This window comes from Eublepharis macularius, chromosome 5, assembly GCF_028583425.1.
Source record: "Eublepharis macularius isolate TG4126 chromosome 5, MPM_Emac_v1.0, whole genome shotgun sequence".
NCBI lineage: Eukaryota > Metazoa > Chordata > Lepidosauria > Squamata > Eublepharidae > Eublepharis > Eublepharis macularius.
Window position 1 is genome coordinate 60440668 of NC_072794.1, and position 26543 is coordinate 60467210.

The 26543-nt window shown below is 42.0% G+C and overlaps 1 protein-coding gene across 1 annotated transcript; it reads right to left on the minus strand.

Moving 5' to 3' along the window:
* Positions 1 to 395: 395 nt before the first annotated feature.
* Positions 396 to 25474, minus strand: DNASE2B (deoxyribonuclease 2 beta). Its single transcript, XM_054981445.1, has 6 exons — positions 25315 to 25474; positions 11953 to 12130; positions 9560 to 9641; positions 7512 to 7673; positions 4077 to 4277; positions 396 to 1026 (listed from the first exon to the last, which is right to left on the minus strand). The coding sequence occupies exons 1-6, from the start codon at positions 25425 to 25427 to the stop codon at positions 683 to 685; spliced, it is 1080 nt and encodes a 359-aa protein (XP_054837420.1). The 5' UTR covers positions 25428 to 25474; the 3' UTR covers positions 396 to 682.
* Between the last annotated feature and the right edge of the window lie 1069 nt (positions 25475 to 26543).

Below are 26543 nucleotides of genomic sequence, written 5' to 3' on the forward strand. Positions count from 1 at the left end.
ACATATATTCATTTTTCATCTTGGTCCCCTTTAACAAGAACTTTCACTAGGATCCTCTCTTATGAGAAGTCACATAAGAACAAGCTGTTAAACTGAAGTGACCTTTTTCCTACAGGTAGAACTACCTTGGAAAGGAGTGTCTCAATGCTGTTTATATGTAATTGGCAGATGCATTGGAGATCAGAGGTTCATAAACAAGAACTGCTTTTATAGTCACTTCAAGCAGTGAATACTCAAAGCTAAAAACCCAGCTCAAATTATACACCAAGGAACCCCATGTTCTGCACTAACCTCAGCCCTCCAATTTTGCACTCAGAACAAATTACATTCAGAAGAAATCACATGTGCCTGCATAAACTTCCATAACTTTAAATTTTAATATTACAGACCATATGGAATATAAACTCTTAGCAAAAAGTAGAGTGTGTACTGCGTAGGATTAAAAAAAAGAATTAGGGATTGAAAAAAGAGGTGCAATGTCAGAGGGTAACAGAGGTAGATGGATAGGAACAAAGAGACATACTGTTTTCTCCTGCTGTCGTGCCCAAGACTGTTTAGCATCTTATTTACCATCTGAAAAATATTCTCAACACAATGAAGACTAGAAACATCTTTTTAAAAAATAATAAAATCTGAGATTATTAAGAATAATTTACACAACAGTCTTGACCCATGTGCAAATTCATGAGACCCGACAACCGTAATAACGGTAAACCAGTTGCCTGAATGCTTTGTAAATATGCTGATTCTGCATGCAAATGAAGCCACCACTTCTCTTAGCCTGCTGAGGTGCATAATTTAGATCTCCAATGCATGTCCACTGGTCTTCATACCTTCTTGAGACACACCACTTAGAATGATCATCATATGTGGAGAAGGAAGAATTCCATGGTGTCTTGATTAGATTTGCATTATAGACATGGTAAGGAAGAGAGCAATTTGAGAAGAATTCACGTCCCTTACGCTGCCAGGATTCTACTAACAAATCTGTTTTCAGTTTTGGAGCCATCCAGGTTAAGTAGATATCTGGTAAATAGGAAAAAGTAAGAAATGATTGTTGGATTGGCTTGTTACATTTACTTCATTTTCAATTGTGAAGAATACCCCTCTGTGACAACTGCACTTGAAAGCAGGTTTCTTAAGTGCAGCATTCAGAAAGCTGGGAGGGAAAGCGTTAACTCTTGCTTGGAATAGAGAACTTGAGTGACAGGCTGCTCCTTCCTCTCTGATTGGTCAGGTAGAACTTGGCTGAAGGGCTGACAGTTGGTTTCTGTCAGGATTGCTCAGAGTGAGTTTGTGAGTAAGTCTGACAGGGAAGGTCAGACAGGTTCCCCTCTGAAGTGAAAGAGGATTTTTTTTCCTTTACTGTAACATCACTGTCTTGAAGAAGAATTAAATTTAAGAATTCTTAGTATAAGTGACAGCAGAAGCTGAAGCCCACTTGACAGAAACACCATAGAACTGGGAGTGTGAAGGGCAAGAGTGATTGGGTAGTAGGTTAGACTCCTTTTCAAGACAAAGGAGGAAGGGTTATATCTTCTTAAGAGAAGATTAATTCCTGCCCAGTTTCTAAAGGGGGATTGGCTCTGAGGAGGACCCCTGGTCTGTTGTGAATGGAAAACAGTTTTAAACTAACTTCAGAAACCTTAGCTGTCATAGGAAATGTTGTGAAGAAACATTTCTGTAACTAAAATGTTAAATAAAACACCTCTCACAGCTAAGAATTTAGGAAACTAAGTTTCAAGAAAACTATTTGGCCTGTTATTCAAAGTGTATTCTGTATTACCAACAAAATTTTACTTCATCACTTTCATTCCCTGACTACACTTATCCAATCCTTGTCTGTTAAATAAAGTTATTGTTTCCTTTTGAACATTAATACAGTCTCCAGTGCTATTTCCAACAAGAAAGAGGGCTTCTGCTTCTCCCCATCAAGTTCCTGGACTGGGCTAATAACCCCAAATTATATCTGACTGTCAGGAGGGGGTAGAGACAGACTTTCAGACCACAAAGATTTACACTCTACTTGAGACTGTTCAGCCAAAGCAGGAAAACTGAATTTTGGCAGGAAAATCTGCCTCACAGTGGGGGACTGAAAGGGGGGGGTCCATCATAGCATCCATTATTTCTTTTCAGATTTTTACTTTTAAAATCTTAAATGTGTCCAAAAAAAGGCAATTGCCAGCTTTGATGGTTTGGTGGGAATATCTGTTATTTTGTTTAAAATAACTGGAATGTTACCAAGTAGTTTATCTATACATTTTAAGAGAGTGTATTTGGGGATGGCCGGCAGGTCCCTGTGTCACAATTTGATCCAGCTCCTGCAGTTCATCAACATATCACCTCTTGGCTGGTCTTCTAGGCTTGTTGGGATGCAGGAGAGATGATGCAAGTGTGGAAGCACCTCTGTTTAGTTGCAGATGGTTCACTGAAAAGTACCATCATTTCCTCTTCCAACCAGCCTCATTAAGGCTTCCTTTTCCCCTGCAAATCATTCCCTGCCTATTAAATCCCATGTCTGAATGCAGCTAGGCTTGCACCAACGGGGTGGATGAATGTAAGACACTCCCACCTGTGGAAGTTGGTTCGGCAGAGAAGCTGCAGCATTTCTTCCTTTAATTCACTTGCCCCTGTAATCAGCTGGCCATGACAGTGCAATTGGACAGGCTCAATACCATGAGATACTTTGGCCAGGGATGGTGGTCCTGCTCCCAAGCCTTGGAATTTAGCTGCCTCCACCCCACTCTGGAATGCAACATGCATGGCACAAAAGGAACCAACACAAGAGGAAGCGGTTCTTATTCAAGAAGGAAGCTTGAAACTAATAACAGCCATGCCTCTTCCAGTGGTTTATTTCCCCCATATCATGTCTCTCAAGCCTATTTTGGTACAAACAAATAAATAAACCTTTCAGCATTATTTTTGACAAGTGAACACTCCTTTCTTAGGCAGGATATTGAAACTTCTTACAGAAACAAATTCCCTGAAATACTAGTTTTATTTAAGAATTAAACAGGACCTAACAACACTAAAGCAACACTTGCATGATCCCATTCCTCCTCCGGCTTGCTCACCGTTTCCTTCTTGATCTCTTTGGATGTCACAATTCTACTCGTTAGAGGAAAATTCACATAATGCATATGTGTCAAGTAAAGATAAATCTCTAATTTAAAATACAGCCAAGATATACAAGTTCCTAGTAAGAGCCCCATGGAAAATGATTTGAGATCAAGCAATAACAGGGTATACTTATGTGTTCCATGAATATACCCTATACCAATGCAGCCCTTGAGATCTTCTATCCTACAGGAGTTTTTATAACAAGATTGAGAATGTCTATCTCCTCATGTTAAAAATTCATTTTTATACCTACACGTAGGATTTGGTAAGAGGAGAAACTGAGTAGAGTGAAGTAACTTCATGCGACCATTCACATAAGGCTCATGTGTTTATCCTATGATGAAAACCAGTCAGTCTGGTATGTTTCTCTCCGTCATCCTGAACCCTGTGGCAACACTCAAACTCTCACAATCTTAAAATAACACAAAACAATGTTTCCCACTTCAGTTTCATTAAAACCAGTTCTAATGTTTCCACCTTACTCGACTGCACTCTTGGCTTTATTAAGAGCATCTAAGGGTCAAACTAGATGTGCAGGTTTTAAAAGAGTTGGGTCTGGGTTCCCTGAGCTGTTTCCACATATCAAAATAGCACAGGAGGGAGGTTTTTTCCCTTGTTTTTTCTGCTCCATGTGGAGTATTCTGTGCATGTGGAGCAGTAAAGGGGGGGGGGCTTCCTCTTGTGCTATTTTGACCTGAGAAATGGTTTGAGGGAGAAGGGAGGAGCTCTTTTTTTCCCTGTGGAGGCATTCTGAGGCCATTTGGGCTCTCTTTTATTTTTTAACAGCAATTCTCCAGCTATTTAAAAACCTGCACATCTAGCTTGGGCCTAAGTCTTTACGCTGTTCCCTAGCTGGATGTATAATTTTTCTGGCCTTCAGTCCCCTGTGTTCCTCCTTTTAAAAAAGCCTTTCTATTTCTCCACAAATGTTACCCCTTCTCAATGGATTATCTTACCCTCATGATAACTCTGTGTTTTAGCAAAGCTCAGGAGACTTTCTCCTTGGGCTGAGTGGAGTTTGGAGAGGCACTGCTTCTGAGGGACTGGAGGCAGCTTTGATCCTTTGCACAGCTCTTGCAGATTGGACAGCTCCGGGCAAAAAATCTTTGGGATGGAACAGTTGTATACATTTGGATTGTAGCATAACAATTGTTTGTCTGAAAAAAATGAAAAAGAAGTTAGCCAAGACTGTTTTAAAGAAAATCAGGGGAAATGTTAAATTCTGTTCAAACTTTGAAGAATGCCTGTAAATGGCCTTTGTACAGATTGACTGGATATGACCTTCCAAGATATGTGATACTGCTGATTTCCTGTCCTTCTTCTACATTGGTTCTCCACGATCAGCAGTCATTTTGGCATGGGTTTCTCCCATGACATGCTGTCCATGTTGTTTTAGGCAACTACTTCCCCCCCCCCCATCTTCCCAGTTTAGAGTGCCTGGGACCTAGTTCTGAGATGCTCTTCCTTATTTCCAAGTGACACATTTTTCTTTCCCCAAACTTACTTCATGTCTGCACTTCACTGATGATCAACTGATCATAAGGCCTGATCCTATGCATAAATCTCTTCGGTCAGTAAGGCTTACTGTCAGATAAGTGTGCCAAGGCATGCCCTAGGCTGCCCTGAAACATTCGACATGATTTATTTAGGCTGTAATATCTGCAAAGCCATATTGGTGCCCTATCGTGTGGAGGGAGTTTCTTATGGCCACTGGCACTGGTGTAGATAATCTCTATTGGGCTGGACGGGCAGTAACAGGGTTATGTGAAGTAGTTTTGGACAGCTTCCACATTATATGAATTGGCCCAGGAAAGACTTGAATCAGTTCTTATAAAGGGGACTTTCAACATCCACATCAGAACAAGGCCACAAATCACAGCATTAACCCAGCACAACAATTGAGGATGAAAAGAATAAAGTTTTTGCAGCAGCATCAGTATTTCCAAAGCCAACATCATGTTTTCGGGCAGCAGAATTTTTTAGGGCTAAGGTAAGTTTTGCTGATTCCTAAGCACTGCCTTCAGCTCTCTCAAAGCCAGGCCAGCCAGGGTCCCATCAAATATTCTGGTTGATACGTCTATGTATGAGGGTACCAGAATGTATTTACAAATTATTTTATCTGATGAATTTGACTCACATGAATTAAATGTGTTGGCTTAAATGCTTTGTGGTTTGCTTCATAAAATATGTTTTATTGATTTAATTGTTCCCAGTAGCCCTCCAGAGTTCTCATAGTAGATGATCCAGTCAAAGACGGGCACATTTAAGTACCATTGATTCCACTGACCATGAAGTGGGCAGATGCTGGACTCTGAAATCAATGCAACCTGATGTACCCTTAGTCCCAATATGGAAAGGCAACAGGCAAATAATAGCATGTAGTTTGGCCCTCAGGAGCAGCATTTTAGTAAAGGGGCTGCATTAGGAAAGAAAAATGAGAAAGTCCCATTCTGTTTGTGGCAATCTGGATCAAAGGCAAGCCCAGTTCTTGATTTTTTTGAGTGACTAATATCACAGTTTTATACATTTGCACAGAAAATTTAAGACTAAGACTGAATTCACAAGGCCATTTTAAACTTCTTTCAGCCGCTCTTCCACTATTTGTGCGCACTGCACATGTGAAAAAGAGTAAGGCAATTTTAAAAGTGTTTGTTATCAGGTTACCAAATCCATCGATGGCAGTGCAGAAAGAATTATTTGATTTACGATCACATTCTGTCAAGAAACTGGCCTTACTAAGTCAGTTTCTTGGCCTTTTCAAGTTTCCCGTTCACGCTTTCTGGCCTAGGTAAGTTATTTAGAAGGCCCTTTCTGGAAAAGTACTATCACTATGACTTTGCAGTTCCCAGAGAGATATGGATGGGATGGAACCAAGGCACAGGTGCTGACAGTTAATGGATCTGAGAGCTGAGTATGTGTCAGCTGCAGAGATACAAACAACCCCTCTGGTTGGTTTAGCAGGATTAGGCTAGCTGCAGGCAGTGGGGCCATGAAGCGAGGGCTTCATTCTAGGCTGTTCCCTACCCTGTGTGGCTGTGGTGGATACTTGTCTTCTTGTGCTCTTGTCTTTTGGATTCTGGACTTTGGAATCTATTTGGACTCTGGACTCTAGTCTGACAAAGTAACATCCATGTCAGATAGGCTTGCCAGCCTCCAGGTGATAGCTGGAGATCTCCCGGAATTATAGCTGATCTCCAGGCAACAAAGATTAGTTCCCCTGGAGAAAATGGCTGCTTTAAAGGGTGAACTCTATGGAATTATACCCCACTGAGGCCCCTTCCCTCCCCAAACCCTACTCTATTCAGGCTCTGCCCCCAAAATCTCCAGGAATTTCCCAACCTGGCAACCCTAGACTGTCAGAGCATTAATGCCTGTGTAGTGTTTTAGGATAGTTATTTAGGTCTATTATTTTCTTTCCTATTTTGCACTGCTTCTATAATTGTATTTTGCACTTTTCTTTAATAAGCTTTATCAATACTATTTCTGTGGTGTTATTGAGGTTTGGGGGTATCAGTCTAGACCCAGTGCCCCTGGCCTGCCTTGGATACACCCACCCAGTAATAGGGTTGCCAGGTTGCCTGGCTTTAAAACTGGGATACGTCATTCCTGGTGTTACAAAGGAAGTTAAGGCTGATTTTAAGCAAATAGCACCGCTTGAGGCCTTTCACTTTGTTTGTCGTGCCAGAAATGACATCATTCCTGGCATGACAAAAGAAGGCTCCGGAACAAGTGGGAGTGGTGGAGCTCCTGGGCCCTTTCCCTGTATCTTTTCCCCATGCCAGCCAGATGAGTGGTAGCAGGGGACAGAAGCTGGAAGTGGGGGATCCCTCATCCCCACCAGGGGACTGGCAGCTCTATGTGGAACTCATTCTGCAAGTGTCCTACCTTGCAGGTTTGACTTCTTGTTAATACCAAGTAGGGCTGGAGATTTGTCCCTCGGTCTCACAGCTGAGGGTTAGTCAGAGAGACTGGTGTGTGTGTGTGGGGGGGGGGGGGGCTCATTACCCTGAATGGTGAGGATTCACTCCCCAGTTCTGTGTTTTGCTCTTGACCTATACCCAAAGCCTTCTTGTGGGACACGATCTTGAGTTATCATGATTTATTTAAGCTGTAATATTAACTTTAACCTGTCTGGTAGTGGCCTGCCATTTGCAGTGTGTCTGAAAATGGCATGCAAAGTCCACTAGTTGTCTGTAGATTACTTGCAGTTTGTGAAGTGCTAACAAGTGGCACTTGGTGCCTAGTCACAGTTTAAAACCAGGGGTTTCATTCTACTAACTGTGAGTTTAGCTCTTTGATCAGTTGAAACCAAACACCAATCATATAAGTGATAATAAACAAAAAAGAACATAGAGGTAGGTTTGTGTATGTATAAGAAGGCTTTCCATTACCTATTTTTGCAAACTGATCATATTGGAATGTTAGGCAAATTGCTGTCTGTCCATTTCTCTGTCCAGTGGGGGGGTAGTGATAACCCTTCTGAGGAAATGGAGGGAATTCCGGAATACTGTGAATTACCCAGAAACCTTGGGATTTGTCCAAAAGCAGAAACCCTGTTGCGTATAGAGAAAGAGAATGTAAAAGTAACAGTGACAATTGGTTCGATGCATCATTAAAGGGGAGTACAATCATACCCATTGCATAATATTGTTTCCTACCTTCCTTACTGCCAATACTTTGTTATATGAACACACAATTTATAATGTTTTTCTTTGGTACGGATACATTTATTCCTCAGCCTATCAGTAATTATCAATTAACCTTTACTGGTAGCTTACAATGTTCATTAGGCAGCTAAGAAAATGAAGATAAAAAGAACCTGGGCCATTTCCACACGGCTCCGCGCTACTCGTAACAACCCGGAAGATCGCGCAAAAAACGCGGAAGATCGCGTTTTCTCTTGTGAGATTTGCGCAACGTCATGTGATCTTCTGGGTTGTTACGAGCAGTGTGGAGCCGTGTGGAAATGGCCCTAATTTATTTTGACCAATGCCAATCAAGAATCCTTCAGGGAAGTAAAGCGAACAATTTCATTTCTAGGCTTTCGTTGTGTCTACAAATGGTCACAAGTAAAGTTACAAATGAATTACTCAACCTACTACTTATGGACTACCAAAATTCTGATGAGCAGTAGAGATACCTATTAACAACAATCAGGAAAGGAGGTCACGGATGTATCTTTTTGAAAGTGTGCTCTGCGGTCATCACTGATATGTAGAAAGACATGATAGGAATTTCTTATGAGCACCAACGTCATAGGCCTCTGTTTTGGATTCATTCCAGTTATATAATTTAAATATCTGGATATACAAGAAAATGGCTTACAATCATTCTTCTTTTCACACTATTGTTTTATCAGTCTGACCTCATATATGTCCTTCTGTATAGAATACTCTTCTCACTGACAAGCAAGGGCAGAAGATCAACAGTTTCTAAGCGGATCTTGTCACCTCTGCTATCAGTAGAATAAGCCCCACTGAATAGAACTGAATAGATTTCTGAGTAGCCCTACTTAGGATTACACTATAAGGCACCCCCCCCACACACAAATTGTCTCTTTATTTTTTTGTTTAAAGGAGTTGCGGAGCCATTTCTACTCTCTAAAATGGTTTGATTAGAAATTCTTTTTAATGCATTCTTTATCCATTGCTGTAAATATTTTTAACATGTCCCTAGGGAATGAATGTTACATGAATGTTACATGATTTTTTAAATATGGGAAAATGTGGGTTCAGTGACATATGAAACTGCAGCCACCGATATAATTTTTTCACCACTGATTACCCTTGCAACCTTTTTAGTCGGTGCCACCAAAAAGCTTCTAAGCATATGATCTGGGCACATGTATCTGTGCAACTGCTTGGGTGAAGAAGTCACTGTGCATTTTGTAATTTATAGTCTCAGTTCAGAGGGTGATATAAGTTTATTATTTCCTATTCATGTCAGTATGGTTGGATCAACATGTTGCTGGCTGTTGCGCTATTATAATCATTTATGTTCTAAACTTTCTTGTAAACACAGGACAATCCAGGAGGTGAATGATTATAATAGTGTATATGTTAAAATTTCTGGATCAGACTATAACCAGTCAGGATGTTGAGTAAATTTACTCTATGGGATTTTTCAAGACATAAGATATTTTTATCAGTCATTTGATAATGCCTTCCAATATGTGATAAGGCAAATAGTGGTTTAAGGCAGGAATGTGGAACCAGAGCTTAAATAAGTATATAAATGAATTCCATAAACATTGCTCATTGCAATTTGAACGATAAGCAACTTATATTTCCATTGGCAGTGGTAGATGTTAAGTGATCAATAAATCAGACTGACTGGACGTTCTTTGAAGTCTAGTTTAACGGCTTAAAAATGGACTAGCCAGGATACATAGAAGATATGCTCATCTATAGAGGAAGTGAAGCTGTTCAAAGTAAATTACCTTTCGTATGCCCATGTTTCCAGCTGTAATTCATTTTGCCTGGTGGACCATCATTGTACATCACATATGCAGTGCTGTTCTTCTAAAAACAAATATTTTCCAAAATTGTGTTGAGTTTAAAAGGAAAGAACAGTCTTCTGTCACTAGTTTTGAGCTACATGCATCTTCTAGCCAACAGTGGTGCATTAGTAATGTTGGCTATAGGAATGTGTTGAAACAAATGAAAAGAGAGTTCCCATTTTGTATGTTTTGTTTTACAGTGCAGTCTCAAGCAGAGTGAAACCCTATTGAAGTCAATGGGCTTAAAAGGGTATACGTCCACTTTTGATTGCACTGCCAAGCTTCCAGTTCATCTAAAATGAAAGTAAAAATGCCCTTTTTTCTAAATTAGTGGCTTTCAAACTGCATTCTAGGAATCCATAAGGTTCTTCAGAAGCTTATCATTAATGGTGGAAAAAATTTCTTGAAGGATTTCTCCTATAATGTACTGCTGCAGGGAAATGTCACAGCTCAGGTGAACAATGAGGCCTGATAAACTTGTTCATCCCTCTATGTGAAATGGCTTTGGGTCTTAAAACAGGACTAGGCAGAACATAGATTGAGGTCCACCAATGGACCACTGGCAAATTTCTGGTGGGCCACTAAATGTATGATGGTTGCTGGAACTCTTGCAAAGAATGCCCAGCTAGATGGATCTTAATCATATTCAGCAAGACACATCTTGAATACGGTGTAAAAGAAACTCTCAGGTTTGTAGGTCTGAGGCAAACTATGCTATTTGAGTTTGGTGTTTTAAGCAGTGACACAGATCCTCAACCATCAAACATGTTTGTCTCCCAAAGTCTGAGTAGAAAACAGACTCTTCTCTTTTACAACACTTCAAATTGATTTTTTGTTTTATTGCCCTTGTTTGCTTCTTTTATTCCCCCGCCCCCATCTATTGTGTGGTATTTGCCAATTTTGTTTGCTTTCCCTCAGGGCTGGGAACACATTTTTCCTTGTGATCCATAGATTTGGGGTCTTGTTGCTTAATTCTTACAAAAAAGATAAAAGAAGAGAAAGTTAGATGAGTGTATAATTTTAGAAAAGAGATTATGTAGTCTTTCCTCCTTCTGGTGCATTAGTGACAATGACCAATGGTACTAATTTTATTTACATAATAATCTCTTCTGAAGCAAAAGCATTGTTTGTTAAACTAATATTATGCAATGGTAAATTTGTTGGTAAAAGAAAATTACTCCAGCCTGCCTACCATCTACAAGGACTTAATCTCTCAGAAGAATAAATTGGTGACATCCCCTAGGACCAGGGCTTTTTTTCTGGGGAAAGAGGTGGTGGAACTCAGTGGGTTGCCCTCAGAGAAAATGGTCACATGGCTGGTGGCCCCGCCCCCTGATCTCCAGACAGAGGGGAGTGTAGATTGCCCTCCACGCCGCCGAGCGGTGTGGAGGGCAATCTATACTCCCCTCTGTCTGGAGATCAGGGGCGGGGGCCACCAGCCATGTGACCATTTTCAAGATGTTCCAGAACTCCGTTCCCCCGCGTTCCTGCTGAAAAAAAGCCCTGCCTAGGACTATGCTAATATGCCAGAGTATACCTACTGAAGTGTACTGCTTCATTTCATGATAAAAGCTATAATTTGAGACTAGGCTTTGATCAGTCACAATGGAAGCATCTTCCTACTATATAAACAAGGCAACAAGACTTCTGTTGGGGCGGCCACATGGAATATGTAATTTCTGTGCTGCATCAGCTGCACTGGTCATCTGCTTCCAGGCTCCATTCAAAGTGCTGGTAATTATCCCTAGTCCTTCACAGGCCTAGGGCTCTCAGTCTTATTGAACTGTATCACCTAGTATACTCCCATGGACCTGCTACACATTCTTCAGTCATCTGTTCGCCTGTGGGTTCATCTGTATGGCACTAGTTAAATCACAGACTTTTCTATGGTAGGTCTAATCCTCTGGAATTGCTTACCATAATGGTGCAGAGAATGCCTTCATTTGTTATATTCAGGAAGCATTCTGAGGCCATTTGGTGAAAGGGAAACGGATCTGGCAGATCTGCTGTATTTTTAACATGTTTGTTATAATTTTGTGTCCTTACAACTTCTTGTTCCTTTGTTAGCTTCCTTAAGTCTATGGAGACAGGGTGGGATATATTTTAAATAAATAAATATATTCACCCATCCCAGGGAAATGCTTTCTGTCATACTGTATATCATTGTGAATATGCTGATTTGCTACTAGTCATTAACCAGGTTGAAAAAGAACAACATGTATCATATGATAGACAGTTCTCATAAACACTCCCTTGTTTTGTTACAGATATTTCACTCTGGGTTTTAAGAAAGTTTTTCAAGCTTGCTTCATTTTATATTTATTATCACTTGCCTTGGACTCGTAAACTTGGTAGAGCTGCTGTAATGTTTGCCCCAGAGCACTCTTTGTCATGTTGATCAAATTTTTACTCAGTTTCCAGACTACAGTGAGAGAATCCATAATCATATATTCTAGCCCAGATCCAGCAGCTTCATGTCTCATATACTTCGGTAATTTATAAATAATGTACCTGTTAAAAAAGTTTTAAAAATCAGCATTGACTTATATATATATATATTTGCAAATAATAAGACGAGCATAAAACAAAGAAGGTACCTAACATATAGAATTGGTACTTTAATGGCAAATTATAAAGAGTTAATAATATATCCACTCCGAAAGGTTTTTTTATGTACATTTAGATCATAGTATAGATGAACTAGTGTACGTGTTCTGGTGGCACAGCAGCAACCTACATAACATGCATCAGTGGCAATTTTATGTAATGAATTAAGAGGAAGATAAGGTGGTTATTTTTATGGATTTGTTTTTTGATGAGGGTGTTACCAGTACAAAGAAGCATATATAAGCAACAGCAGTTGTACTTGCACGATAATTAGAAAGGAAGAATTAAATTGGCTTGAGGCCTAGTATATAATTTCTTTGTGTAAAATATAGGACAGCTCTGTTGGTAGCATTTCTACTTCTACAAGAAGTTACATTTTCTGAGGTGATCTCTGCTCCAAGTAGGGTTACCAGGTCCCCTTACCCCTCCGGGCGGGAGGTGGGAGAACTGGCACTGGTGTTCTCGGCCTGCACAATGAGGTCACTTCTGGAAAGTGATGTTATCACACAGGCAGTGTGCCGCCCCTGGGAGTGCTTCTGTACTCTGCAGAGGGCTGAATTGGACTGCTGCGGAGCGCAGGAGCATGACTGGGGCAGCACGACGGGCCCTGGAGTACTCCTATGCTCCACAGTGGCCCAGTTTGGACTGGATTCAGGTTGAATCAGGCCTGATTTGGCCTGAATTGGGCTGCTGTGGAGTGTGGGAGCACTGTGGCACACAGGAGTGCATCTTGCTGCCAGGGAGTGCAGCCTGGGAGGTACATTCCCCCTTTTCCCTCCACCAGCCGGGTGGGTGGGGGTGGGGGTGGGGGTGGGAGTGGGGTATCTACCACCCCCAGAGGGGGACTGGCAATCCTAGCTCCAAGTCCAGATCTATTCTGTGCAAAATGAAGGAATGGCTCCCAAGGTAAATGTATCTTTCCCATCCTTTCTTTCCTTCTAGCTGTCCTTCATTTGTCAAAACAACTGAGTCTTGTGGCATCTTCAAGACTAACACATTTATTGTAACCTAGGTTTTTGTGAATAAAAGCCTGCTTCAGATGCATTTAAAACAGCAGGCTGTGGCTCACAAAAGCTTCGGTCACAAGAAATAGAGGTGGCACTAGACTTTGTTTTAGCTGGAGTAGATTAACTTGGTTACCACACTGGAATTTTGTCTTGTCTAATTTCAGATTCTGAGCTGCTAGTAGGGATTTGTGATTGATTTTGTAGAATTCTGCATATACTAAGGATTATCAGACACATACAATAATAGCCAACTTTACTTGGAAGTTTCTGAAGAAGTGTGTTATCTTGGATGCCTTTCTTAAAGTGTTAAACTTTACAGTGGGAATTGAAATTATAATCCTAGTCCATTAAATGAAGCCATTCAATTAACATTCATGAGATGTATTAAATCTGATTAATTTAGCATTATATACATTTTTGGGTAAGTGATCTTTTATAAAAACAACAAAGATTAATATTTAAAGATTAATACATTTATTGTGGTTTAAGCTTTCCTGAGTCAATACCATTTTGTCAGATGTATGATTCAATAGCCAGAAAGAGAGAGAGAGAGAGAGATGTATATATGTTACAATGAGAGGTCAGAAGGCCCAGTTTCCCAGGATATAGGTGTGTTACATTATTGTGATGCACAGGTAAAGAAAATTCAATCAAGATCCAGCTTTGATCTTTGTCTTTGGCAATGTAGTGTAAAGCACTCATGTCCTGGGAAACTTGGTCTTCTGACCTTTCTCTGCAGCAGCACAATTTCTTCTGCTTATTGTGTGTATATTTCTGCCTATTGAACAGAACACTTGATGCATCTAATGAAGTTTGTTCTTGCTCGCAAAAGCTTATTGAACAATGGTTTGGCTGCAGAAATTAACACAGCTACTACTATGGATCTCATCTTTTGTATTTTGGGTGAAACAGTTGCTCACAAACTGATAGATAAATTTATTTATTTAATTAAAATATTTGTATCCCACCTTTCCTTTTGTTTCAAGGTGGCATACATCTCACAGTTAAAACATTACGATTTAAAACCAATAAAAGAAAAGCCCAGGGACTCACCTCTGCTTTATACCCCATCCCTCCCTTTATACTCTGTTAAAAGCCTTGGTGAATAAAATGGCCTTGTAGTATTTCCTGAAGATTTCTAAAGAAGGCATTCCCATGACCTCCTCAGGAAGCGTGTTCCATAGAGTGGGGCTACAATAGAAAAAGAGGGGGTTCTGCTTGATACCAGGTTGGTTACCTTAAGTGGGGAACAGCCAGTTTGTAGCAGCCTGAAGACTGCAATTCGTGGCTAGGAGACAGGAACATCCTATAGGATGCTTATGAAATGAGCTTATGAGATGGTGGTGAAGTCGGCAAAGAAAGAGTATTATGCCGACTCTATCGCATCCACAAGCTCACACCTGGAAAAAATATTTCAAGTAGTTTGGTCTTTGGGTCACCCTTACACAGGGAGATCAACAAATTGTTAATTCAGATATTAGCTGTGAGGCCTTTGGGAGCTATTTTGCAGGTAAAATCCTATCTCTTCACCGCGACCCATCGGCCACGAGAGATACAGTAAGGGAACTGGAGGCCCCTTGGGCGTCTTCTGGATCTGTGTTAGATCAATTCAGTCTGCTCTCCCAGGATGAGGTTGACAGGACCCTGCGAGCAATGAGGCCCACCACCTGCCCCCTGGACCCCTGCCCATCCTGGCTGGTGAAAGCCAGCCTGGAGGGACTTCAGGGTCCATTGTCAATCTCTCCCTTAGCTCTGGGGTTTTTCCTGGATCATTGAAGGAGGTGGTGGTGTGGCCTCTCCTGAAGAAACCATCTTTGGACCCCACTGATCCGGCCAGTTACCACCCAGTTTCGAACCTCCTGTTCCTGGGCAAGGTGATTGAGCAGGCAGTGGCAGACCAGCTCCAAGTATTCCTGAAAGATTCCTCCGTTCTGGATCCATTTCCGTCTGGCTTCCGCCCTGGCCGTGGGACGAAGATGGTGTTGGTCGCCCTCACAGACAATCTCCGCGGGCAGCTGGATCGAGACGGGTCAGCGCTGCTGGTCTTATTGGAGCTTACCACAGCGTTCAACATGGTTGATTATGAGCTTTTGACCCACTGCCTTGCCAATGTGGGGGGATTCATGGGACAGCATTACAGTGACTAGTCTCCTTTCTTCATGGCTGGGGATAGAGGGTGGTGCTGGGGACCAGTTATCATCATGCCACCCTTTGGTGTGTGGTGTCCCTCAGGGGGCGATACTCTCCCCAGTGTTGTTTAACATCTATATGTGCCCCCTTACCCAGCTGGTGCAGAATTTCGGGTTGGGATATCATCAATATGTGGATGACACCCAACTTTATCCGTTGATGGATGGATGGCCAGATACCACTCTGGATGATCTGGCCAGGGCTCTGGAGGCCCTGATCGGATGGCTAAAGCAGAGCAGACTGAAGTTGAATCCAACGAAGATGGAGGTCCTGTACCTGGGCTGTGGGCTGTTGGGTTCAGGGATCCAGCTTCCACCTCTCGATGGGGCATTGCTTACGCCCACTTCGACAGTGAAGAGCCTGGGTGTGATCTTGGATGCCTCTTTACCTATGGAGGCCCAGATCATGGCGGTTGCCAGATTGGTGTTTTAGTATCTTTGCCAGATCAGGCAGCTTGCCCCTTATTTCTCACCTCGTGACCTTGCAACAGTGATCCAGTGATCCAGGCTGGACTATTGTAACTCACTCTATGCTGGGCTGCACTTGGGCCTGCTCTGGAGACTACAGCTGGTCCAAAACGCAGCGGCGCAACTTTTGACCAGAACACCATTCCGGGCTCATATAACACCTGTCTTTCGCCAGCTGCACTGGCTCCCGGTGGAATTCTGGACCACGTTCAAGGTGCTGGTTTTGACCTTTAAGGCCTTTAGTAGACTGGGACCGGCATACCTTCAGGACCTCCTCTCACCCTATATACCCTGGAGGGCACTTCACTCAGCAGGGAAGTGCCTTGCCTTGCCTTGGCCAGGGCCCAGGCCTTCTTGGCCCTGGCCCCAATTTGGTGGAACTCTCTGTCTGAGAGCCAAACTACAAGTGACGCCTGACACTAGTTGGACACTTGTCAGCTCCCCTCAAGTTTTGATGGGAAATGTAGGCGTCCTGGTCTTGCAGCTTGGCTCTCTGACTGCTCTCCAATGGACTTTTCAACTGTCACTTGTCCAACATTCCGCAAAGCTGCCTACATTTCCCATCAAAACTTGAGGGAAGCTGACAAGTGTCCAACTAGTGTCAGGCATCACTTGTAGTTTGGCTCTAAGACAACTCAGGCCCAGCGGGATCTTCTAGCATTCCGCCGGGCCTATAAGACAGAGATGTTCCACCAGGCTTTTGGTGATTGAGGCAGGTGGGCCTCCCCCGGCCTCCTACCGAGGGGGGGAGGGTTACCCCTTCCAGGTCTTTAGTTCATTGTTGTACATCAGCCCCCTGGACCCAGTGATTATGCAGGCTGTGAAATCTTCCGTTTGTCTTGAATTTTGCTACTAGTTTTAATTGTTTTAGCTGTATTTCTATTTATTGTATATTGTATTGTATTTTAATTGGGTTGTGATCTGCTCTGAGCCTGCATTGCAGGGAAAGCGGACTATAAGTCCAATAAATAACTTAATAAATAAGAGGACATATGTGAGGAGGTGGTCCTTTAGATAGTAATTGATTTTATTATGCACTATATTTAGTTGCTTTGTTTAATGGTAAAAAAACTAACTTTATCAATATAGGGGCAGGGGAAGAAGCATGCTAAAATCCCAACTTATTTTTCAGACAAAATACCTGCTCTGATTATAGACCTGGCTCAAAAAATTATAGACAAGAGTGGATGTTACAACTGTAGTTACACCAAAAGAATTCAAAGAAATACTTTTATCTGAAAGGAGCAGATTAGAGCACAGAATTTATAAAAAGTCTGAGATGGCATATAAGAGAACTGATGTCATGAAAAAAAATCCGAAAATAAGTCAGCTGTTTTGAAAAAAAAGATTAATCACAATAATATATGGAATGGTGGAGCAGAACAACAAAAAGGAAAAGAGAGATTAGTTCAATCATTGCTAGGAGCAATGGTTAATTAATTGTACAATTTGATGATTGGAAAGCTAAAATCTGAAAAACAACTTGAGGATAGGAGGTGACTCTGATAAAGGTGGGATGCTTCTTTGTGATAATTGGATAACTTATTTATTAGGCTTGCGTACAAAAGCTAAAGTGTTTAATTTGAAATATTTCTATGCTGGTCTAATAAACGTCTCAGACTTTCTTAGAAAACTGTTTAAAATAGTTTTTTTTTTAAGTTGATACACTGTTAGTACAATCCTAAGAACACTTTCCTGAGAGTAAGCCTTGTTGAATAGACTTGAATAGGTTTGAGTAGACCTGCTTAGGATTGCTCATGCAGTTGTAGAAAAAAAGTGCAATTTGATGGTTGGTTGATCTATAATTTATCAGACTAACCATCCCAAATTTTAAGAAAGTTGTGGGAACTGCACTCCTTAGTCTTTACCAGCTGCTATAGGGACTCTGCTTCAGAGAACGCAGCACTAGCCTCAGCCAGACAACTGCTAGACATCCAAATCCCCTGTTCTTTCCAGGTGTTACCAGCTGCAGGCCCACCTTATCTATCATTGGCTGGGCAGGGGATACTTCCAGTAAAGCTCCAGGAGGGACAGCTTCTTTCTCACAACTTCTCTCCTAGACTCCTCCCACCCACACAGCTTGTACACAGCAATAATTGTTGGCTCCCTGAAGGGAATTTTAGGAAGTCAAGTTGTGAGAAACCGCAAGGTGATAATGCTTCTGTGTAAACATTTGGAGCCACGGAAGCAATGTAGGTCCCTGATCAGTAATCTGCCCACAAAAGCACAGGTTGTCCAAGGAAACTGCCTATAGATTGCTACGAAGAGGATTAAGTATTGATGTAATTTCTGTTTCCAATCATGAAAGCATACCTTTTTGCTTGTGAGGAACAGTGTTTAAAAATATTACTGCTAAGAAAGGGAATAGTTAAAAGGTAAGGTAAAAGTAGTCCCCTGGGCAAGCACCAAGTCATTACTGACCCATGGGGGGACGTCACATCCCGATGTTTTCTTGGCAGACTTTTCACGGGGTGGTTTGCCATTGCCTTCCCCAGTCATCTACACTTTACCCCCAGAAAACTGGGTACTCATTTTACCAACCACGTTTATCCTTCCATGGAAGGATGGAAGGCTGAGTCAACCTTGAGCCGGTTACCTGAACTCACCTTCCGCCAGGATCAAACTCAGGTTGTGAACAGAGCTTGGGCTGTGGTACTGGTTAATGTAGACATAATTTGTTATGGTTTGTATGGCTACTATGAATAGTCTTTGAACTATGAATGTTTTTAATTTCTTATAGTGTATGAATTTTTATCTGCTTTGAATAAGGTAAAATAAGATAGATAAGAATAGTTGTATGCCCTAACAATTCTAGTTTTTGTATCTTTTAGGGCACAAGGCATAAAACAATTCTAGAAAAATAATTTGAATTTGTTAATGGGTTACTTTTTGTCCCAGACAATAGAAAGTATTGGGGGTACTGAGGTAAAAAAAATGTCCAAGAGTTTTTTCAGAAAAGCATCATAAAGTGCTCTGGAAAAATATAGTCTTTCTTTCTTTCTTTCTTTCTTTCTTTCTTTCTTTCTTTCTTTCTTTCTTTCTTTCTTTCTTTCTTTCTTTCTTTCTTTCTTTCTTTCTTTCTTTCTTTCTTTCTTTCTTTCTTTCTTTCTTTCTTTCTTTCCACCAGAAAGTTGATCTGATAACAAGCTGAAATGATGTGAGTTAATAATTGCGCAAAATGGGGTGGGAAAATCAACTAAAAACATTCACTTCAGGTTTCAGGCTTTTAGTGTTTGAAACAGGCCCTGGCTGTGGCAAAACGCATTGACTTCTGCCACCATAAACCATTTTGTTTTTGTGTGAGGACACTATACTATGCTCACTTGCTTATTTAGTTTGAGGATAGTGAATGCATTCCAAATAAAATCTGTGTAAGTTTTTTCACTGAGTTGTCAAAGGGCATCAGCTATGATGAATAAGAGTTGCATTCAGGCGACTACTCTCAGATACTTTTTTTTTTACACTAGAGAGCAGTACTTCTTTTTCTTGTAGGCTATCAGTTGTGAAATTATTAATGCAGATGAGTATGATCAATGAGGCTCGTCAAACTTTTTGTGCATTAGAATATGCTTGTCAATGGCCAGTGGCTGGGTCAACTGTGGTAAAAATGGTTGTATCTAGGTAGCTGGAGAGGAAAGCTGTAGAAAAGCTGCTTATTTTTTCTCTTAGATCCCTAATGGCTAAACTAGACTTGTGTCTATGCGACGGAATATAGTAAAAAAAAAAGTGAGCTATTAACATTTTATCTTAGATTGGATGATATTGTAAAACAAGTTTATTTTCTGTATCTGCGTGATTTCATGCACTTGCCAGGTTTTCTTTGCTATGTTCCCAAAGTCTGCTTTACTGTAATCATCTTGGAAAGACTGCAGCAAAGACAGAGTGGCTGCCATATGGCCAGGAATGTGTGGATCTTTCCCACAGCAATGCCATTTTCTCTGCCCCAGTGTCATTCCCCCCCCCTCCCGGCCTGACATGGCTGTCATTTCCCCCTTACACTGGAGGTCTTTTAAAGAAAAAAACTGGTATTGCTACATTGATATAGTGTATAACATTCTAATCATCTATTCCAACAATGTACTAGTTCCCAGCTTTCATATAAAAAAAGTCAGTCTGTAGTCTTCATTTCAGGATTGTCAGGGGAAATGTAAAGCATACACCTTTCTCCTTATAATTCCCCAACTGAAAAGGGCTACACAGACCTTTGGGGCTGTGTGTAAATGAGAACTGGGAACTAGGAGGTTGTGACAATAGATCATAGAATATTATAACACTCAGGGCCGGTGCGCCCATTGAGGCAGGTAGGCCCCCGCCTTGAGCATGGGGGGCCAGAGGGGGTGCCGGGGGGGAGGCACATGCCGTGGAGCTGGTGGCTAAGTGGGAGGGATGGGAAGCCACAGCTGCTGCAGCCTCCCAGCCCTCCTGCCCTGCGCTGCTGCCACCACCAGCACACGCCCCCCGGCCAGGTGCAACAGCCACGGACCACGTGTGGCAGGTGTCTGGGGCAGTGCACGGCACCCGCGCACCCCAGCCACCCGCCGCACCAAAGGGGCCAGCTAGCTGCAGCACGTGCTGCGTGATAATGTCACACATGACATCATCACGCAGTTCGGGTGCGCGCGCATGTGCATGCGCACAACCTCGGCCTCGGGTGCCGGAAACCCTGGCATCATCCCTGATAACACTAGCAATCTAGCAATATCCATTTCTTTTTTTAAAATCTCTCTACTATGAGGGGGAAATGGCAGCCATGAGGGTCTGGTGCAGAGAAAATGTGTGAAAACCTGGATGTGGAAGCCCCATTGCTGCTGCAATTAATCAGCAGATGCAGTGGCAATGAAGTAACCACAGGAAACTGTATTTGTGTGGAAAACGTCACATTATCAAGGAGTACATGAATGCAGAAACTGCTACAGGGTAACATTATGTTGTGACCTCTAAGACAGTTTCTGTATTCATTAAATATCTCATAGATTTGAAGATCCTATTTCCTCTGTAGAAGAATGAGTTCAAGTAAATTCATCCTGTAATTTTCATGTGCTTTAGAGAAACAGTTTTTCCTATCAGATCAAAATAATGCACCATTTAAACCAGTAATTTAGGCACAGGTGCTTTGTAATTAGTACAGTTATGAAATGCACCTGCTGGAATTTCTTTAACCTTTCTACCAAAGTTGATTTACAAGTTATAGTGAATGTGTGTTAGGGTTAGTGGTGGGCAAACTCCTGCCGGTTTGCTCCTCAGCTTGTCAATTGTTGGCGGTCGGCAGGAGGAAGCAAGCCCCCTGGCAACCTCCTGCCATTGGCTGACAGCCTGGGCAAATGTGCCCTGCTGCAGTCAGGGCTTTTTTTCAACTGAAACGTGGTAGAACGGAGTTCTGGAACCTCTTGAAAATGGTCAAGTGGCTGGTGGCCCCGCCCCCTGATCTCCAGACAGAGGGGAGTTTCGATTGAAGATCAGGGGGTGGGGCCACCAGCCATGTGATCATTTTCTCTGAGGGCAACCCACTGAGTTCCACCACCTCTTTTCCCAGAAAAAAAGGCCTGGCTGTAGTGATATTACTTCTGGAAATGGGGAGTGATATTACTTCTGGGGAGTGAGGGAGCTTGAGCGCTTCACGCCAGGTCAAATTTCTTAAGAATCAGCCCAGAATTTTGGCCCCAGCAAAGGGCATGCACTTTTCCACTCCCATGCAATGACGTCACTTCTGGAAGTGGCATCATCATGGCAGGACATGGAGGTGTGCACTTTGCGCGCACACACGAATTACCAAGGTAAGTACTACACTCCCATGCTGCCCCACCTGCCTGATCTTCTGCTGGTTGCCAGGGAGACCTGGCATCCCTAAAGTGTGTACATCTATTTGTGATAAAGAGCCAATGTGCATTCACTTTACAAATGAAACTGGGGACCAGTACCTGGATAAATGTGAAAATTGCATGTTCAGCTGTACATGCATTGAACTTAACAAATGCACATATAAAGAAAAACCAAGTGCATACTAAACATGGGTTGTACATGCATTCTCTGCAACTTGTGAACAGGGCTTAAGACATGTTGCTAGTGGTGAGTGCATCTGCTTCAGAGGACGCAGAGCTTGCTCAAAATGTTTGGGTTTTTTTTTACAGAATAGTTTCACTTCTGCTCTGCATAACACACATTTGGAAACCAGTAACTTTGTGGGTTGAAAACAACTAAGAAATGGCATTGCTAATGGGAAAGATGTTTTTATTACTCAGATTTGAAAGAAAATGTTTCTTCCTCGAACATCTTAATGTTTCAGTTGGCTCAGTGACATGTTGTTGAAAGCTGCTTGGCTCTGCACCACTGCAACAGCGGCCGAATCCACAGGGCTCAAGTTTGCCACTATTTTCCTGCCATTTATGCGCTTCTCAGAGGGCTGTTCACATACTCTCACCTCAGTCCCGCCATTCTTTCGCATCTGTTGCGCTGCGCCACAGACGAGTTTGTCATGCTTTCCAACGCTTCTCTTGCACAGTTCTCACCATGGGTGTGAACAAATAGAAGCGGTTCACAAAGAGACCACCCCCTCTTAACCACCCCCACTTCCTTGTTTCTTGCCTTTACAGAACATTGTCCCTCTTTGCCAAGGAATTCTTATGTTCCCAACTCTGTCCAAGACATGCCCATACCCCTGTCCAGTTTATTTTTTTTTAAGGGTGCTTTCCTAGTGCTATTGCACAATCCCATTTAAATTCCCAATCAGTTTGGGAAGTGGCGTTGTAAAAAGCCCAAGGAGGCATCAGGTTGGGGGTTTGCCATTTTTATTACAGTGAATAATGTTTTACCGCTGAAGGACAGCCTAAATAATTTCTAGATAAGCGGATTGCCTAGATAAGCGGATTATGGCTGCAAAGGTTGACTCTTTCCAGGTTTTTTTTTAAAAAATTAAAATTATTGGTATAGTGAAAAATCGCTATCCTATAAATATAGTTGAGCGGTAACACAGTAGTCTGTGGTAATTGGCCATGCGAACACCTGTGTCCCACCAATGTCCGCAATCTTTTTCAGTGACCCATTGTGCTCTCCTGGGGCTCTCTGACCAACAGAAAATGCTACTTCGGTCTCAGTTGTCTATGAATCAAACGTATTTGCAATACAGAGGAAAATCGATATAGCGGAAATCTTTCGTTAAATTTTTTAAAAAGTCATGTCATCATCGGTGACAGTGGATCTAGATCTACCCCTTATACTGCTTTTCTCCCAGGGATGTGAATGAAGCCTAGCACGATGCTGACTGAGTAAGGAAAGGGAATGTGAACACAGCCTGGGACATTGCGGGATAGAATCCAGCACAAAAAATGTGCAGGAAAACCGGAAGGTAGGGAAGTGTGGATTCGGCCCAGGTTGCCTGCCTCCAAACATTATTCCATGACATGAGTGGATTCCAATGCGTGCTGGAGAATGAATTTTAAATAACCCTTGCAATAGCCTCAGTGTTCCCTACTATAATTGTATAATATGAAAAGCATATTTAACCCCTAAGGCAGAAGAAACTTTGTAAATCTTTCACATTGAATTGGAGAACAGATGTTCCCTCTTGTTCTAGAGCCTTTGGGTTGCAATGGATTCACCTATTTATTCAGTAAGCTGATAATTAATATGCCTATGTGAGCAAAGCCTCTGACTTCATATACAGTTAAAAGCATGCTTACTTTTGTGCATTGTTTTCAGGACAATTGGCTAATTTTCTAAGTATAACCAAGCAGAAATTGAAATAGTCATCACACAAATGATTACTCTAGTGCGGCTTTTTATGATTCATATTTTTATATGCATCAAAAATTATCCCTTAATGCTTATTCTTAAAAAAAAACCTGGTCATTTATATTTATAATATTAATTATTTATACTTTCTGATGAATATGGAGGGATGCCCTTCACCCTAAATTCACCCCATTATAACTATACTCTTTCCATGAGTTGGAGCCTGGCAGCAAAATCATAACTGGCAGAATGGAGGGGGCTGGAAGATGAGACATTGGCCCCAAGCAAAGGATGCTTTAGTACTTACAGATACTAATGGCTTTGGCCAAAGTAGGACAATAGATTTGCCATCTTACAACTTGCTGGAATGTCATACATCAAGGGGCAGAGAAGGAAACAGCCAAATGTCTAGATTTCTCTTACTCTTGAGGAAGCAAGATCAGAATGGCTGTGGGGTGGGGGGGCAGACTTTCCAAGGAGAGAGTATACATTCCCAGGACAGGATGAAGAAGGTGCTGTTGAAGTTGCTCTTCTCCTTAGATTGGCATAAACTAGGCAGGACTATCATTACCTTGAGACTCTATTTTGCCCATATGGTGAGGAATAGTGGGGAGAAGCTGAGCTTTGAAAACTAAGATAACTACTGAAAACTACTGCAACTTCAAGAAATGCTACCCTGTCCTAATTAAACATCATTTTGGCTAAGTACCAATTGTAGGATTTCTCCCCATCCCCAGCCCCCATCACCCGCCACCTCTCACCTGGCTGGCGAGGGGGGTGGGGTTAGAAAGATGCGGGAATGTGGTGGTGGAGGTGGAGTGTGCTCCTACATGCTCTAGAGCACCCCCATGCATGCCTGCATAGCACCAGGATGGACATTGTTCCTGGCACGATGCAGAAGTAATGGGTTGTGCCGGGGGCTGATTGAGTGAAAATCAGTCTCCAGCTTAGTTAAGTTCCCCCCTATGCAACTCCCCTCCCATGCCTCCCATCTCCCAGTTTGCCCCCCCCCCCCCGAGACCTGGCAATCCTGCATGAGTATTGCCGTAACTGTATTGACAGATAGAGAGGGTTTTGACCAGGTCAGAAAACTTCCCTCAGCCCTGAACAACATCATCCTCATGATGAGAACTCTCCTATCCCTGCTTAGCCGCAATACAAGTCAACTAACTTACAAAGTCTAGTTTCTCTCACTAGACTAAGATTATCAAGAGAATGATGTGGTCTACTCTAAAAATGATTGCACTGTAGATATTTTTGAAAAATTTAGATTCAAACGGGCATCAAGAAAGAACTACCAGCTTTCTTAGAATCACAGAAGGTGAAAAAGCTATGTCTATGAGATTCAGTGAGAAGTACGTGCTGTTTTTAAGGCTTCTGCTTCCCTAAGGCTTGCAATTATAATGCATAATTATTTTTCTCTTGATCAAAAGAAACAAGTCCTCTGTGAATCAAGGACTATTTTGCAATTAGTCAGAATGTAACGATGTGCCTAAATTGCACAGAACACTAATCAGATTTCAGTAACCTATATTTCATTTTCTAGATGCAGTTCAAAGGATATCCTTAGCAGCCTTTAAGATAAATTCACTAATTATTCTTAGAGCTGAGTGGTCAAGCGACATGATGTCATTTCTAGTACAACGTCTGCTTTTGCTTTGACCCCTTCCCCCCAAATACTGATCTGTCTACCTACCAGTCAACTGGCTTGCCATCTTCATTTCTGCAGGAAATTTCAGTGGCCCACAGAGGTGGAGTAAGACTAAGGAGCGACAGCACAGATGCACACCATAAAGATCTCACAGTCATCTTGACTCCATCAGCAGATCACAAACAGGAAGTCAGACCGAAGTTCCTGCACTCATTCTATTCAGTTTTGTTTTACAATCTGCTAGCAACACAATGCAGCGAAGCTACTATAACTACATTTAACCCTGTCCAATCTCAGCATGTTGAGGAAGGGGAAGAGCAGGAAACGCAGTCTGGCACTTTTTATTAGCTTTGTTTCTCTTAAAAAGAGTGACAGCTTGGCTTTGTGATTCTCTCTTTTTCCAGCAGAATTAAATCAATGCTTACATACAGAATAAAGATAGTCAACAAGGGGAAATAGTTGTGAATTTCATCAAGTAAGAGAGCTCCTGAAGGAAGACAATAAGGTGTCCAGAAATGATTGCTATTGTTCATCCTTGGATTATAGGAGCCTAAGTCACTGCTGGAGACCGGGAGCATATACATATTCTCTTCTGCTGTTCATCTGTTGATTATTTAGCACTTGATGACTCCCAGTTTAAAGAGTAAACTAATCCCATTGGAAAGCACTGCATTTTTGATCCACGGATGTAGTTGTAGGGAACAGGATAGAGCGGTCTTGCTTAAGCACAGCAGGTATGGATCAGGTCAGCATTTACAAGAGATGCTGCCATATTTCACAACCCCAGTTTTGGCTTGCAAATTCCTGTTCTTGTTGTGCTTCTTCCTCATCTGAACTTAACTGATGAGTTTAGCTTTTGCACAATTTTCTGTTTCCTTGTGCAGAAAACTTCCTGTTAAATTTACAGTTTTAATGTTATGTTTATGTACAGACTTCTTTAATATTGTAGAAAAATATTGGCAGGAACTATTGTTGCTCCCTAAATGTGTGGATTGACGTTACTAGTGCTCTGGTTTAGGGAGCCAATTACCCACATATCCACTGGTGTGGAATTACTTTTATAGCTTGGTTGTTCACACAAGGCCAAATTGAGCCATCTCATTTTTCACAAAGGCAGGAATCCCGTCTGTATCACTTCCGCCTACATGACTACCAAGCAAAAATAAATATATCCAGACAAATACATAGCAAGGAGAAGGCTACCCACAAGTGAAATTCTTGAGAGGGGTGAGGTGAGGTGTTAACCCTGTCCACCCTCCCCTGGAGAAAAAACC

What these genes read in the sequence shown, in the direction of transcription:
- DNASE2B (XM_054981445.1), bottom strand. Translation starts at nt 25,427, where the DNA reads ATGACTGTGAGATCTTTATGGTGTGCATCTGTGCTGTCGCTCCTTAGT. An exon ending in GATGGCAAGCCAGTTGACTG is followed by an intron (nt 12,131 to 25,314) that starts GTAGGTAGACAG and finishes CTTTTTTAACAG; the next exon opens with GTACATTATTTATAAATTAC. An exon ending in AACACAGAGTTATCATGAGG is followed by an intron (nt 1,027 to 4,076) that starts GTAAGATAATCC and finishes CCTATTTACCAG; the next exon opens with ATATCTACTTAACCTGGATG.